The sequence below is a fragment of the Peromyscus maniculatus genome, chromosome 20, assembly GCF_049852395.1.
Source record: "Peromyscus maniculatus bairdii isolate BWxNUB_F1_BW_parent chromosome 20, HU_Pman_BW_mat_3.1, whole genome shotgun sequence".
NCBI classification, from domain to species: domain Eukaryota; kingdom Metazoa; phylum Chordata; class Mammalia; order Rodentia; family Cricetidae; genus Peromyscus; species Peromyscus maniculatus.
In genome coordinates, this window is record NC_134871.1 from 51,921,162 (window position 1) to 51,934,425 (window position 13,264).

A 13,264-nucleotide genomic window follows, 5' to 3' on the forward strand; every position below is an offset into this window, starting at 1 on the left:
ATCAATTTCATCATTACCTTGTGCTAGAGGGCCTGGCAGATCCATACGGAATCCAATATGTGTTATCTATGTGGGATGATTCCTATTCCTGACTATTTCCTGTAATTGTATAAAGCTAATACAGACTTATCAGGAATAAGTTTAGTCATTTCAGTATGTAAGACAACTCTTTCTGTGTATTGAGAGACACTAATTATATTAAGAGTTTCTGAAATTCAAAGAATAACAAATAATTCTGATTTCTGAACTGAACCATAAGGGCTTTGAATCTGACTTTTTGTTTTGTTTTGTTTTTGGTTTTTCGAGACAGGGTTTCTCTGTGTAGCTTTGCGCCTTTCCTGGGACTCACTTGGTAGCCCAGGCTGGCCTCGAACTCACAGAGATCCGCCTGGCTCTGCCTCCCGAGTGCTGGGATTAAAGGCGTGCGCCACCACTGCCCGGCTTGAATCTGACTTAGAGCCTGCCTTTCCTGATTTACTTGCATCAGTATAAGATGTAGGGGCTCCAGAAATTGGGGTACCTTTTAATATATGAGGTAAAATCCAATTAGTTTTTTAAAATAAACTGAAATCTCTTGCTTTTTGGATAGTTGTTACTTATCTCCCCCCAAAAAATTACTGCAAGCTCTTTGTCAGTTTTCATTTTCTGTCTATAATGAAGCAATTTCATCATTAGTAAAAGGTACTGTAATTTCTGCTGGGTTCATTCCTGTCAATTGACAAAGTCTTAATTTTCCTTTTAGAATTAATTCAGAATCCTTTTCCACATACATCTTTAATTTTTTGCTCTGTTTGTGTGGTGAAAATGTCTACTCTAAGATAGCATTTTCTCTTTGCTTTAAAATCCCTGTAGGGGAATGCATAGAGGGTAAAATAACCAGAATGCACTCAAACTCTGGATCCAAATTATCCACATGAGCATCCTGTAATTTCTTTCCCACCAAAGCCAATTTTTTCTCTCAGCTTCAGCTGATAATTCTCTTAAACAGTGACATTTTAAAGTTTGAAACACATTACTCAGTTCTTGATTTGTTACTCTAATAGTGGGCCATAGATAGGCAATGTCTCTCAACAATTTTTGAAAATCATTAGGAGTATGCAATTGATCTCTCCAGATTTGTCCCTTTTGAGGTTGAATTTTTTGTAAACTTATTTTTTTTCAAGACAGGGTTTCTCTGTGTAGTTTTGGTGCCTGTCCTGGATCTCGCTCTGTAGATCAGGCTGGCCTCAAACTCACAGAGATCCACCTGCCTCTGCCTCCTGAGTGCTGGAATTAAAGGCATGCACCACTACTGCCCAGCTTGTATTTTATATCCTAAGTAATTAATAGAATCTCCTCTTTGTATTTTTTTCAGAAGCAATTTGTATCCCCAAGCAAGGCAAATTTTTCTGTACTCTTCAAAAATTTTCTCTAACATTTGAATCAGCTAGTAAAATATCATCCATATAATGGTAAATTGTAGATTGGGAAAATTGTACATGAATTATTTTCAATGGCTGTCTAACAAAATATGGCCACAGGGTGGGACTGTTTAACATCCTTTGGGGGAGAACCTTCCAATGAGTTCTCTTAACAGGCTGAGGATTATTATAAGTAGGCACTATGAAGCCAATTTCTTTCTCTATTCATTTCTTGTAAAGGTATAGTGAAAAAATAGACTTTTCAATCAATAACTACAATAGGACATACTTTGAGAAATGGAGAAGTCAGGGGAATTCCAAACTGTAAAGAACTCATTGGCTGAATCACCTTATTAATAGCTCTTGGATCTGTTACTATTCTCCATTTTTCAGATTTCTTTTAAATCACAAATATAGAATTCGAAGGACTGGTTGATTCTTCAATATTTTGAGCATTTAACTGCTCCTATAGCAGCTACTCTAAGGCCTGTAATCTTTCTGTTGTCAAAGGCCATTGTACCACCCAAACAGGTTTGTCAGTCAGCCATTTTAAAGGCAGAGCTGATATTACCTTTACCAACAGCTGTGGTGCCCTGCCGATGTACAGCTTGAATGGTCTGTGACTGTTCTTGATAGTGTCTTTTGACATTTCTCTCAGAAGCATTTCTTATTTTATAGTTTGTTTCTGAGATTGGATGATGTTAATCTGAGTATTCCAATGCTGTAGTTAATCATGTCCCCATAAATTCATTGCTATATTAGCCACATATGGCTTTATTTTTCCTCTCTGTCCTGCTAGCCCTATACATTCCACCCATCTGCACTTTGTTTTATTTGTGACAAACTGTCAATTCCTAAAAGCTGAACATTTATTTCTGGACAAAGAAACACAGTTTGGCTCTGAAATTGGAACAATCTTTGCCCCTGACCAATGAAACTAATCAATCCTTGATCAGGAAAACTAACCAATCCCTGAATGGAAAATCTTTTTCCTGGAGAAACTCCGCCACTAGAAAACCCTATATAAACCACACTGCCTGCTCAGTTGTCGGCTGTCCTTTCCCATCATGGTAGAGGCAGCCACTCTGCTGGACTCCTCCTTCTCAAATAAATCTCTTTCTCAAAAGAGTCTTGAGTAAAGAACTTTATTCATCTGTGCAGTGAAGAACCTTGTTAAGTCCCCTTAGGGGACTGAGCAGAAAAAGACCTTGCAGAGACATTCCCTTAGGTGGGGCTAGTAAGGCAGAGCAGAAAAGAAGAACCTCTCTGAGACAGTGCTTAGGGGACTGAGCAAGGTGGAGCAGAAGTGACACCTTTTCCACAGAGCCAGAGGAGATTGCTACATTCATGCAAGGGTTTCCCCTTTTGCAGATTATATGGAGAATAAGAGAAGCCTTAAGGGGTGCTCCATGCCTCCATGTTCTTCCTTGTGCCACCATGCCCCCAAATATTCAAGCCCCAAGATTCTTGATCTTTCCTATTGAGTAATACCCATTATATCTGCTCCATGTGCTTGCTGGGAACACTCTCCTCAGTCTAGAGAGACAGCCCAGACAGAACAGCTGGGTCCTTCACATCCTGCATGATTCTGACCAGTCACCTTTTGCCAACCCAGATTTTCTCCTGCATCCTTTCCCTGCAGCAAGCCTGAGCTGTGAGGACAGCAGCTTGTCTAGCTTGAGAGACCTCTTAACCATTTGTGGCACTTCAGGGTCTTGGTGACCTTTACCAACATCTGTCACCAAAATAAGAATCGAGGTGATTTCCATCACGAGCCATTCACATTTCCTCTATGAACCATTGAGTCGTGATGTCTGTCTGTGGTTGGTGACCCACTCAGCGGCTTTCGAGTCTTTCTGTGTGATCTAGGGTCAATCACTGACCACCAGGACAATGACCTTTCTTCCTATGGTGTACCAAATTTCCTTACCTCCCTCCTTTCATTCCCTCCTCCTACCTGCATCACAGCCTCATGACTCCACAACCCCTTTACATAAAGGGTCTCATTAAGAAGTCCAGGCCATATACCCCTGGCTGACCTTGAACTTGCAATCTTCTTGCCTTGGCCACTGATGCGATACTGCAGGCCTGTGCCCCTGCTCTTGGCTCAGTAAACTCTTTATTCACAACATTAAAGTTGACTATAGGGGAGGTCTGGGGCAGAGGGGGAAGACTGACTGTAGACTGTTGTCTTGGGACACAGTTGAGAAAAGGATGGCGTTGGACTGAGAAAAAGTGGCAGCCACAGAACAGGTTTATTGGACTCAGCACAAGCTTGGGAGAAGGTTGGAGCTGCTGTTCTTTCTAGCGCACGACTATGCAGAGCTCATAGGGGATTGGGGTAACTGGCAATGCGTAGATGCCACGGTCGCTGGGCCGGGGCTGTCCATCAGGCACCGAGAAGCTGAAGCGCTGCAGGAGGCAGGTGAAGAAGAGGAAGAGCTCCATGCGGGCCAGAGGCTCCCCCAGGCATGCTCTGCGGCCTGTGGGTGGGAGAGGGACTCAGTCAGTCTGGGGCCTGATGGATGCTCCACCCTCCAAGGGCCCCTGGGAAGTGACAGGGAGCCAGGCGCCCCTCAGAACCTGCTGAGAATGGCATGAAGGCCTCATGCTTCACAAAGTGGCCCTGGGCATCCAGGAAGTGTTCAGGATGGAACTGGAGGGGCTTCTCCCAGACAGTCTCATCCTTCAGCACTGAGGACAGGTTGGGGATGAGGGTCGTTCCCTGGCAGGAGACACATGGTGTGAACATGGACTGGAACACGGGTAACATAACACTGGTCACCAATTCACATGCACAACCTCTTCGTGCACACACTGATTCTTTCATTCATCTCAACCTCAGAGCCTTTCAGTACCTTTTCTGGTACCAGTCAAGGCCCTGTGACAAAGTTCTCATGGGTACCCAAATCAAACCTGCCTGTGTGTATAGTGCTCCCTCAAACCCCTGTGGCTTATTTTCTTGACCATCCCTCTTCCCTGGGGGATCCTGGGCAATGGCTGCAGTATACTCACAAACAGGTTGGTCCCATCACCATGTGCAAATTCAGGATGTGGTGGTCTTGGTTTTAGTAGCCTTTGTTAGCCTAGTGGTGACCCTGGGATAAGGGACCCCATGCATACCTTGGGAATGAGGAAGCCCTGTACTTCAATGTCACGGGATGTCATGTGTGGTATATTCACTGGGACAATGTCTGCAAATCGCTGGACCTCATGAATGACAGCATTGGTGTAGGGCATGCGGGCCTGGTCTGCCATCTCTGGATGCCGCCCCTGCCCTATGACTTCATCAATCTCCTGGTGGACGCGGCCTGGAGGGACAGCATCCCCTCAGTGAAGCGGTCCCTTGATGGCTCTTCCCTGACCTTCTCCCACTGGATGAATAAGTGAATTAAGACTCCCATCAGACTTCTGGGAGTCTGGGGCAAGCTGATGCTGGAGCACCCAGCTTCTCCAGTACTTCTACCTTTCTTCCCTCACATTCCCTCCCAGTCCCAGCCAGGCTCACTCTGCACATCCGGGTGCAGGATCATGAGCAGCAGGGCCCAGGACAGTGTGGTAGAGGTGGTAACTGTCCCTGCCATGAACATGTCAGCCACCACCACACGCAGGTTCCCATCATTGAAGCTGCTCTCGGGGTTCCCCTTGGCCTGGGACAGACAGAGAAGGTAGGCTCAAAAACACAGGCAGTAATCCCCAAATCATCAACCATTGTGTTCATGCACCACAGCTGTGTGGTCCATGGATGACATATAAACCCCACCCACCTGGTATCACAAGTCACAGAACACTTCTGCCCAAAGGCACTGGCCCCATGTTCCTGGCTGTCCTCACCTTCTCTATCTCAGCCAGGAAGGCATCTGTCAGGTCTCGGGGAGGCTGGGCGGGGTCCCAGGATGTCTTGTGCTCAATCAACATCTTATCCAGTGAATCTATGAACTCGGTCAGCTTGGGGAGGGCTTTGCCAGGCAACCCAGGGATGCGAAGAAGCACTGGGACAGCATTCAGTACCTGGGAAAGAAATACAACAGTCTAGTTGCTTTTACATCTAATGAAGAATCGTGTGTGTGTGTGTGTGTGTGTGTGTGTGTGTGTGTAAGCACAGACATGTGCAAAATGGCTCCTGTTTGGTGGTCATAGAACTACTGAAGAGCAAAATCTATCTCCCACATCGGTCCCAGGGATCCAGCTCAGAACTCCAGGCTTACTTGTATGTTCCTTTACCCATTCACCATCTATCTCCTGCCCCTGGATGCTGTTTCTGCTCACTGTTCACCTGGACCAGTCTCAGATCCTGGCCTCTTCCACAAAGGACTCAGGGCCTGTTTTTTCCCACCCATAGCCTACTTCTGCCTCGCCTCCACCTCCAGACTCTAGGCTGTCTTGTACCCAAGGTGAACCAGATGACTACTCTACCCTGCAAATCTAACAGGATGTGCAGGTTCCATGTACACACGATGCAGAGTTCACTCCATCCCTAGAGCCCCTGACCTTTGTCCACTCCTCCCCTCCTGTTATCTGAGGTTTGACAACCTGCAGACCTTTCTTCCTGTATTTGACTATAACACTGGACCCTCACCCCATTCACCTGAATGCATAATTATTCTGATAGGATTTGCAGCATAGAAGTAGCCATGCACATTACCCTGAGACTCAAACCTCAGCAATGAAGCCAGAGTCCTCTCCCAAACTTTCCTGTAATGTTTTGAGCAGTTGGTTTAAGAAAGGGTCTTCATACTCAAAGCGATGCGCATAGATGAGGGATGAAATCACATTGCATACACCTTTTTTCAGGAGGGTGATGGGATTAAAGGGATGTCCTAGAAGCAGAGATGCAAGGAAGTCATGGTATTGCTCATAAGTGCCTGCCCACATCTCTATCTGGTCCATCACCCACCAGCCTCCTTGGCCAAGGCATCACAGAGGTGGCCAGCCTCCTCCGTCACCCACTGTTCCAGGGATTTCTTGCCCAAGCCGAAGTCTCGCATGGTGGTCAGAGAGAATCTTCGCTGCTCTCGCCATTCGGGCCCATAAGGCGCTAAGACAACACCTGCAGAGAGATCCGTGTGTTACTAAGGATACATGTGTCTGTGCCATCTCCTCTGCTCCCAACATTTCCCTGTGGTCAGTCTCGGCCACCAGTGCCCCAGCACTTTGCTGTCACATAGCAGCACATGCCACGTTAGTGTCTCCACCCTCCATTCCGGTGACTTCCCCTTTTGTTGCCTGAACACATCCCCTCCATTCAGTCCTGTCCATCTTCTGTCCATGGCTCCTCAAGCCCTATTCTCTGTGCCTTGTCCCCAGGATAGATCTTTGCCTTTAGATTTGTGCCCAAAGCCCATGTGATCATAGATTGGCATTGGAGGGCGGTCAGAGGTGTCCTCTCCACAGTTCACCAGCACTTCCCGAACCGCCTTCAGTCCATTGATCACAACCACGGGCTTCCAGGCCATCTGCAGGCTGAACACGTCACCATAGCGTTGTCGAAGCTGAAGGAGAGGGACAGAGCACTTAGGAAGTGAGGTGCCCAGCAGACTGGAAGATCAAAATTCAATACACAGGTCTCTGTTGCTGTCTCTGTGTGTGTGTGTGTGTGTGTGTGTGTGTGTGTGCACGCCCATGAACACAAGCACACAAACATGAGCACATTTAAATGGTACACATTATTGAGCCTTGGTCCTGCCCTGTGCTGGGCAAACGCTCTGTCACTGACTCTATCTCTATCCTGAGGTATGGGACCTTGTGAATGGGGTATCCATTCTTCTAAATCCAGCAAAGTTCTCATAGTAGATAAGGTCATTCAGAGGTGACCTTGCCAGAGCAAAGTCCTTGTCCCTTTCATACCCCATCATACAAGAGAAATTTGGGTTCCTGATACACAGCAGCAAGAGATTATAGCATACACAGTCCCTCTCCCCCACTTCTCTTTCCTGACTGACAGGCTACACTGGAACCTGACTCCTCCCCTCTGTCCCTGAGACCTCATCCAGTGAGAAGATCACAAGGGACCTGGAGCCTTCCCAACTCTGCCCTGTCCAACCAGACTCCCAGCCTGCCTCCATGGCCTCTCCATACTGAGCCTCTGCTCTTAGAAAGTCCACAGTGTCCTCAGACCCAGAAGTAAGGGCCACAAGGAAACTACTTAGCCTTCCTCCTCTTGGAGACCATCTTCCTGTCAATCCTGTGACTTCAGGGGCACCATGACCTCTACCCCCTCCACCACCTTCTGTCTCACCTTGGACAAACTGTATGGCATGTTCTCGAAGTCCACCTGCAGCAGGTTGCCCAGCCCAGGTAGCGGCATAGGGCCTGGAGGGTAGCGGGCTGTCCAGAACTTTCGTCGGTACATCAGGTCCACCAGAAGCAGGAAGACGGCCGTGAATATGACCACAGACCACAGGCCATCTCCAATCAACAGCACCATCGCTGCCTCACTGCTTCCCAGGCTGTTTGGGAACACCTGCTCCCGACTACTGGGATCGGGACAGACACTGTAGGGACAGATGGTGTACTTAGTCCTTTATGAAGGGAATAAGGCTGTAGTTTGTTTTCTGCCTTGAGCCAAGTAGCTGTGTTTACTGTTCAGTCACAGTGTGTTGTAGGGAGGGGTGAGAACAGGTGAGGGGAAGTCTGCCTCAGAGGTTCCTGCCCTTTCCCCTCTGCTCTGGTGTTTATCCAGGGGAGAAACATCACTTTCTCCACAGGAGCTGTACACTGTGGTTATGTAGGGCTGGCACTGTGAGCACAGAGGAAGATGACCAGTCGACTCTGCCTCAAGGTTCAGGATCACACAGTCCAGGGAAGTCAGTCAGTGATAGGCCACACAGGCAGAGCTCTGGGGGCCTGAGCACACTGTCTCAGAATGGTTGAGACTTTGTGAAGCTTCATGAACACTTGGCTTTAGGACATGAAGTGTGGTGGACACCTCAGGCACTATCACCGTGTGGAAGGGCCACTGAAGTGGCTTGTGTGGCTAGTCAATGAGGATGATTGACAGGCAGTGTGGGGAGGGCAGCTCCATCCCGGGGGTGGGGAGGACATGAGTACAGGTGTGAGGTCACTCAACTACGAGGAAGGCCAAACTCACAACCTGGGGTCCTTTCAGCTCCTATCTGAGAAAGCCGAATAATGGTCTAAAATGTCAAGAGAATCCTGGAGACGCCAGCAGGATGTCCATCCAGGTACTTTTCTCATGAAGGCCATTGTGTCTAATTTTACACACCTTTTGCTTCTTGGTGGGTGGAGCCCTTTGTCTACAGTTATCATAATAGGGGCGGAAAGGGTATTGTTCCTTATGCCACACAGGCAGAGTTTTGAGGGATTTGTTGATAATGCCACAGCCTGGGGTCAGACCCTCTGGAGGCTCAAGGATCACCTAGTTGGCAGGACACAAGGAACTTACAGGCCCTGGGGGGCACCTCAGCTGTCGGTGACAGGAAGTACCACTGATTGGTTTTGTGGTGAATGAGGGGTATTAGGAGGAAGTTGGCTGCAGCTTCTGGAGTCTTGTGACAGGTTGGTGGTTGTCGAATTGATCAGGAAGGCCAGATTCAGAAGCGGCCACTTCTTACATGGGGTGGAAGAAATCTGTGATATTGTCAACAACTGTCAGACAGTCCCTGGAGCCCATCGATGGGTCAGGTTCTTGTCCTATGGTGGTCTCTTTCCTTTATTCACCCTTTGGTTCTTAGTGGGTCAATCTCTCCCCCACCTTCTTCCACATGGAGATATGGAGGCTGTGTCCTCCTCATGCCAGAGGCCTGTGTTTAGGAGGGGTAGCCATGAGGAAAATGGAAACATGACTCCTGAGCCTTTCAACAAACGGCACCTGTGTTCTGGACACTGCTGGGCACACTGCACATGTCCACTCATCAATCACTAGGGTCAGTGAAGTTGCAGTCCCTGTCCTTGCTGGGGATCCAGACCTCTGAAGATCAAAGGCTCAGAAGTCCCAGTGGAATCCAGGCGGGCGCTCTCTGCTGCCCCCTCCAGTGTGGCAGAAGGGAGGCCAGAGCTGTGTGAGAGGAGATGGAGTCCACAGCATGCAGCACCTCAGCAAGGACCAGACCCTGGGTCTCCTCCTCTGCTGCCCAGCTGCTGCCCCTTTCTCTGCCCAAGTCTATGCCACCGGGGCCTGTGGAGGACTCCATGCTTGATGCTGGCCTGAAGCCCCTGTCCCCATGGCTCACTTCTTGCTCCTGTCCATTCCTCTTGGTCCTGCCCAACAGGTGGCACCCTAGATTGGTCACCAGTCAACAGCTTCCTCTAGCTCCATCCTGGCCTGAAAGGACATGCTGCACAGTACAGGACCCAACACAAGCCCATCAGGGTGGAGGGTAGGAGGCGAGCAGCAGGGCAGCGGGATCCCCCAGCTCGAGGTCCACACCCACCTTCTAACCTTCCTCGCCCAGGCCTGCTCATCCAAGAAAGAAACTTTGCAAGAGCGCGGTGCTGCCACTCACCAAAGGAAACTGAGGGCCAGGCGGAGACCAGGAGAACGGGCTGAGGCAGGCTGGAACCATGGACTCGCAGCCCGGGACAGCCGCACCAGAAGGGCACAGAGGGGCTCGCCACGCACTGTGGAATCACCCCGGGGCGCCTCTGCAACCTTGAGAAGAAAATACACAGTGCTAGCTAGCAGACAGCAAGCTGCCACGCCCCCACGTAATCTGCGCAGGCCCACGCACGCCGGAAGCCACGCCCCCGACGTGGCTCTGCTGCCCGCTGGTCCTCTAGCCTACCCCGGGCAGCGGGATGGGCTGGGAAAGAGCGCGTGTTCTGGGATTTGCCCTTGGACAGACTGGAGTGGGCGGAGGTCCCTCAGGCAGTCGCCTCCCTCCTGCAGTCACCGACTTGGGTGAAAACGGAAAGATTCAGGAGTCCCGAGAACTTGCCTTCCCAGTTGTGGCACTGCGCTGGAGAGCTGTGAGTCATTAGTTTCCCCGCGGCGGACCTGGATTTGGATTCGGATTCGGACTCTCAGTTGATGCAGCCTGTCACCTTGAACAAACCCTAGGTATCTCAGAAGAACGGGAAATACTACCAGTATGAATGGGACCGGAGGACCGGTTAGTGTAAGCCTTGCACCTCTGGTGGAAAGGTATCCTGGCAGTCAGGAGCCAAGGAATACCACAAAGTCCCTGTGGGAAGCCTCGCAGCTCCGCCCTGTGGAAGTGTTCCAGCTCTGCCAGGGGAAAGTTCCCCCAGTGCAATTGTAACAACTCTGTTAGGGCGGGGGAGGGTTTCCCCAGGGAAAGTGTTACAGCTCTGCTGTGCCAGGGGAAAGTTCCCCCAATGCAATTGTAACAATTCTGTTAGGGTGCGGGAGGGTTTCCCCAGGGAAAGTGTTACAGCCCTGCTCTGCTGGGGGAAAGTTCCCCAATGCAATTGTAACAACTCTGTTAGGGTCCCGGAAGGTTTCCCCAGGGAAAGTGTTACAGCCCTGCTCTGCTAGGGGAAAGTTCCCCCAATGCAATTGTAACAATTCTGTTAGGGTGCAGGAAGGTTTCCCCAGGGAAAGTGTTACAGCCCTGCTCTGCTAGGGGAAAGTTCCCCAACAGTGTCCCACCCTACAGCAAACCTCACAGAAGAGATTTACTAGGAGGGAAAAATCCAGAAGGGTGGCTAGAGTGAGAAGCAGCAGCAAACTGAACAGAATACAGGGTTTATATAGGAGTTATTGCGGGGAGGGTGCTTGCCAGGGTGGCTTGGGATGGGTTTTGTGGCCTGATTCTGGGACAAGCTCTGGGATTGGTGGGATTTTAAGTCCTTGGTCCTCTAGGGGTCAAGTCAGGGTATGGGCGTTTTCCCACGGCCCCCTTTCCCTACAGTTAGGATTGTGTGTAAAGCACAACTAAGATGCATTTCTTGCCTGCTCGTCAGGGCTTGTGGCGGTAGGCAGTACTAATTCAGGTAATCTGGTTACAAGTTCTTACCCAGTAAGGAGAATCATATGAACTAAGATATAAACATGTGACTGGAACTCAACAGGGCTTCAGGAAATGTTCCTTTCCTCCTTACTTGTCCCTCGAAGTGCCTGTTTTAGAACATTGGAAAAAGGTGAGAGAGGATATCCTCTTCGCGTCCTGAAAGTTCTCCCATCCTTTTGAAATAAAGATTGCTTCCTGGTGGCCTGCTGGTAGACGGTGTACTTCTGACATTAGATTAGTTCTGTGCTTTCCAATTTTAGTTTTGCTGCCTAAGCTCAGAACTAACCACTAGTTATCCATTTCTTGAGATATATAAGTCGTAAGGGTTATAGTGGGAGTTAAATATTTTTGGCAGAAACACCTGATTTAGAATGCCCCAAACCCTCTCTGCTGTTTTATCCTCTCCAAAAGTAGGGTACTGAACAGCAGAAACAAAGATGTAAAGTATAACTTCACCTGAGCGTCCTTTGACCCATCATCTGGTACAATCAGAATCATCTAGGTTACATAGGTCTGTTGACTCCAAGGTCATGGCTGGGAAACAAAGTTCATATTCCAGGATACTTGTAACTGGATGGTTCTCTCCCACCTGCCAGTTCCTGAATAACCACTCATAGGCTTATATTGATTATAAATGTTTGACCAATGGCTCAGGCTTGTTACTAGCTAGCTCTTACATTTTAAATTAACCCATATTTCTTACCTATGCTTTGCCATGTGGTTTGTGGCTTGTTGCCTATTTTCTATATGTTTTGCTCCCTATGCGGCTGGCTGGCATCTGCTCCGACTCTGCCCCTCTTCATCTCCAGTTTGATTGTACTACCTAACCTTATTCTGCCTGGCTATTGGCCAAAACAGCTTTATTTATCAACCAATGAGATCAACGCAAATACATAGCATACATGTGACCCTGGAGTGTAATTCTGGCATCTTCAAATGTAATGCTCTCTGCCACTACTTCATTCCAAGGTTATATATCATTGAATCAAAGGACTGGTTTGCTAAAGGCTGTTAGTATTCTGCCAGTTAAAACAATCTTTGAAGTAATTGTTTGTCAGGAAATTGGCTCATGACTTTCCCCACTGTTTTGGATGTGTTTTGCTTCCGTCTGTTCATGGCCATGCCTTTGCCCCTTGAAACTGAGACAAACCCAGTGAGGCAGCCATGGTGAATGAGGTCCACCATGGTACAAAGAGCAGGATGCTGAGGCAGAGTTGTGGATATGGAGAAATGGCTGAGGTTCAAAGAGGGTGCAGTATTCGGACACTTGGCCTTATGTTTGTTGGCTCCACTGTGTCTCAGGCAGAGACAGGTTTCTCTGTCTAGGGAGAGAAGTTAGTGTTTTGAAATGGGGGGGGGGGAGAATCATGTGATGGTTTTTGTTGTTGTTGTTTGTTTGTTTCAGTTGGGTTTGGTTAGCCTTTAGGTTTTTTGAGTCACATGTGTCTCAAGTCATCTCAGAGAATGTGCCTTTATCTTTCCTCACTCCCAGCCCCAGTCAGCCTCACACTGCACATTCAGATGCAGGACCATGAGCAGCAGGGTCCAGGCCATGTGGTGGAGATGCTCCCCTCTCCTGCAGTGAACAGGTCAGCCATCACCATGAGCAGGGTTTCATCATCGAAGCCGCTTCAGGATTCCCCTTGGCCTGGGCTAGGTAGAGAGGGTGGGCTGAGAGGATCATGGATAGAAGCCCACAAGAACCTTCCACTGTCTCCAGGAAGTCCAGATACTGGGTTACTGTGTGACACACAGACTCTGTCCTGCCTGTCCTTACCCAGCACTACAACCCACAACTGTCACCTTTTCTACCTCAGCCAGGAAGGCATCAGTCAAGGTTTCAGAGTAGGATCGCAGGTCTATCCTGTGAACCCATAAGTGCCTTGTGCTCTGGGAAGTCTTTGGTAAGGTGCTCTGGGATGTGCTGGAGCA

General features: G+C 48.8%; 1 protein-coding gene across 2 annotated transcripts; it reads right to left on the reverse strand.

Moving 5' to 3' along the window:
• Positions 1 to 3,634: 3,634 nt before the first annotated feature.
• LOC143269793 (cytochrome P450 2D20) lies at positions 3,635 to 10,064 on the reverse strand. 2 transcript variants are annotated; one of them, XM_076556425.1, is made up of 10 exons: positions 9,866 to 10,064; positions 7,639 to 7,894; positions 6,721 to 6,892; positions 6,298 to 6,450; positions 6,060 to 6,220; positions 5,235 to 5,411; positions 4,909 to 5,050; positions 4,524 to 4,711; positions 3,984 to 4,125; positions 3,635 to 3,883 (listed from the first exon to the last, which is right to left on the reverse strand). In XM_076556425.1, exons 2-10 carry the CDS (start codon positions 7,825 to 7,827, stop codon positions 3,705 to 3,707), a joined length of 1,503 nt encoding a protein of 500 aa, XP_076412540.1. In that variant the 5' UTR covers positions 7,828 to 7,894; positions 9,866 to 10,064; the 3' UTR covers positions 3,635 to 3,704. The 2 variants fall into 2 exon arrangements, with proteins under 2 accessions (XP_076412540.1, XP_076412539.1); XM_076556424.1 differs by lacking the exon at positions 9,866 to 10,064 and adding an exon at positions 8,806 to 9,163.
• Positions 10,065 to 13,264: the final 3,200 nt, after the last annotated feature.